This window comes from Silene latifolia, chromosome 2 (assembly GCF_048544455.1).
Source record: "Silene latifolia isolate original U9 population chromosome 2, ASM4854445v1, whole genome shotgun sequence".
Classification (NCBI taxonomy): Eukaryota; Viridiplantae; Streptophyta; class Magnoliopsida; order Caryophyllales; family Caryophyllaceae; genus Silene; species Silene latifolia.
This window is the reverse complement of record NC_133527.1, coordinates 182,362,381-182,364,817: the sequence shown is the minus strand read 5'-3', so window position 1 is coordinate 182,364,817 and position 2,437 is coordinate 182,362,381. Positions and strand designations below refer to the sequence as shown.

Sequence of the window (2,437 nt, the reverse complement as noted above, 5' to 3'; positions counted from 1 at the left end):
GTTCTTTAGTTGCTTGAATCATTGGAAAATCCCGCACAACATTCTGCTTGTATAAGTCGGCTAGTGCACGTAAGTTGAAATGTCCGTACCTTCTATGCCATAGCCAGGTCTCCGCGGCGTGAGCTCGATATGATGACTCTAGACCATACGTCCATTTCAAGGAGAAGCTTTTATTTTCCATGGCAACTTTAGCAATCTCCTTATTTCCGGGGTCATATATGGTGCAATGATTATTTGCAAAGACTAGTGAATAACCATTCTTGATCATCTGTGCCACACTTAGCAAATTTTCAAAGAAGATCCGGGACAAGCAAAGACATCTTTAATGTATTTTGTACCCCGCTTAGTTGGAACAATGATCGTACCTTTGCCCTTCGATGTCAGAACTTCGCCATTCCCCATTCGTACCGGAGTTTGGACAGAAGTATCCAACTCGCTAAAGATGCTTGAATCATTCGTCATGTGACTTGTACAACCACTGTCAATTAGCCACCTACTTTCTTTGCTTGAAGTCTTTGCTTGGCCGGCATAGAAGAGGTGCTCATTATTAACGCTACTTGAATAATGAGCTTGGTCCTTGGACTCCATTTGTTTTTGTCTACAATCTTTTTTAAAGTGCCCATACTTCTTACAATGGTGACACTGGGGCTTGCCTTTGAAAAAGCAATTCTTTTCTGCATGATTATTCTTTCCACAAATGCCACAAGGAGGAAACTTTCCCTTTGATTGTGACATTTGTTTATTGCCACCATCGTCACTTTTCTTCTTCCACCCTCCGGACCGCTTTTCTTTATGCGATGACTTGAAAGCATCCTCGGAAGAAGATTCTCCGGTCTTGAATTTTTGATCATAGGCGAGTAAGGATCCAAGTAGCTCGATTCTTCGTGAGCTTTGAGAGATCCCTTGATTCTTCAATAATGTGACAATCATGTCGAACTTTTTGGTTAAAGTCGCGAGAAATTTTTGCACGATTCTCGTGTCGGTAATATCTTCGCCATATATCTTCATTTGATTAACTATCTCCGTTACTCTTGAAGTGTAAGTTTGTATGTCTTCATTCTCCCTCATCTTCAAATTTTCGAAATCTTTTCTTAGGGTATTGAGACGTATTGTTCTTATCCTTTCATCACCATGGAATTCTTTTTGGAGTGAATCCCATGCTTCTTTTTTTAGGTAGAAGCCCGCATTATTTTTGGAAAGATGGTCTCCGAAACAGCATTAAAGATAAAAGACAAGGCTTTGGCGTCCTTTATCTCATCCTCATTTATTTTCTTTAAGGATGCTTCGGTGGGTTGAACACCTTCTTGTTGCTTTTCGGGACCATTTTCCACAATCTCCCATAGTGCATTTGATTTTAAGAGAGCCTTCATTTTAATGCACCAATAGTCGTAATTTTCTCCTCCAAAAATTGGAAGAGTAGACGATAGAGTATTTGATGCGGAAGCCATAGTTTTATTTTGTTGCCCTAAGATCTTTAGAGCTCTTGATACCATGTTGGAATTTTGGCAGCGGAAGTATTGTGAGCCCGATATTCTCAACATGGATAATTTTATTTATATGTTAAATGTGTATGATATTACATGATATTTGGGGGAGACGATATTGGTGGTATAACCTTCATAGCTCCATGTTAGAGCTTGAGGCTACACCCATCTTACATGAAGTTGATGGCTATTTATACATCTCTATGTCGACTAACATATGTTACCAACATTATATGATTTTTCTAGAACACAATTGCTTACCACTAATTATTACATTTCTAGATTGTTATTTGTATGCATGATATTATTACATACTATAAGACTTCACTAGATAATACAAGAATTTTCTAGATTAATATTTTTAACACCCCCCTAATCTGAAAATTCTTGTTTCTTTGAATTCGAAAATTGATTATAGTAGCTCCCCCTAATCTTGAATTTTCGTTCGTCTTGTTTTTTTCTTGTTGCACCATTGTTTTGTTGTAACTTAATAACTTGCACCTTCTCCGACATTGCTTCTCTCTGTCTTTGCTTCCCGCGTTGATTGGCTTTGCTTCTTCAATTTTATTTGTTGTACTCTTCCCTTGCTTGTTCTTGTTGTCTTGAAATTGGTTGAGTGTGGGATCTTTTAGTCCCGTTTCCTTGCAAGGTCGATGCCTTTGTTTTGATCGGGTCTGATGCCCGACTTGTTTTTGAGATCTTCTTAGCTTGAAATGCCCCGCTTTTTGAGGTCTTCTGGTAATGCCCCACTTTTTGAGGTCTTCTTATAATGCATTCGGGTTGACTCTCTGTTGTCACCCTTGTTTGATTTTGTGGATTGACATTTTTTATGTCACCTTCTTGAATTCGGGTTAGCCTCATGTGCTACCCTCATCTGTATAGCTTTTTTTGCTATCCGGAAGTCGGGTTAACCGTCTTTTTCTTGGTTACCCTCATCTAGCCAGTTTCTTTTT

At 38.7% G+C, this 2,437-nt stretch overlaps 1 protein-coding gene across 1 annotated transcript; it reads right to left on the bottom strand.

Moving 5' to 3' along the window:
* Positions 1–279: 279 nt before the first annotated feature.
* Positions 280–1,068, bottom strand: LOC141641745 (uncharacterized). Its single transcript, XM_074450393.1, has one exon. The coding sequence runs from the start codon at positions 1,066–1,068 to the stop codon at positions 280–282; it is 789 nt and encodes a 262-aa protein (XP_074306494.1).
* Positions 1,069–2,437: the final 1,369 nt, after the last annotated feature.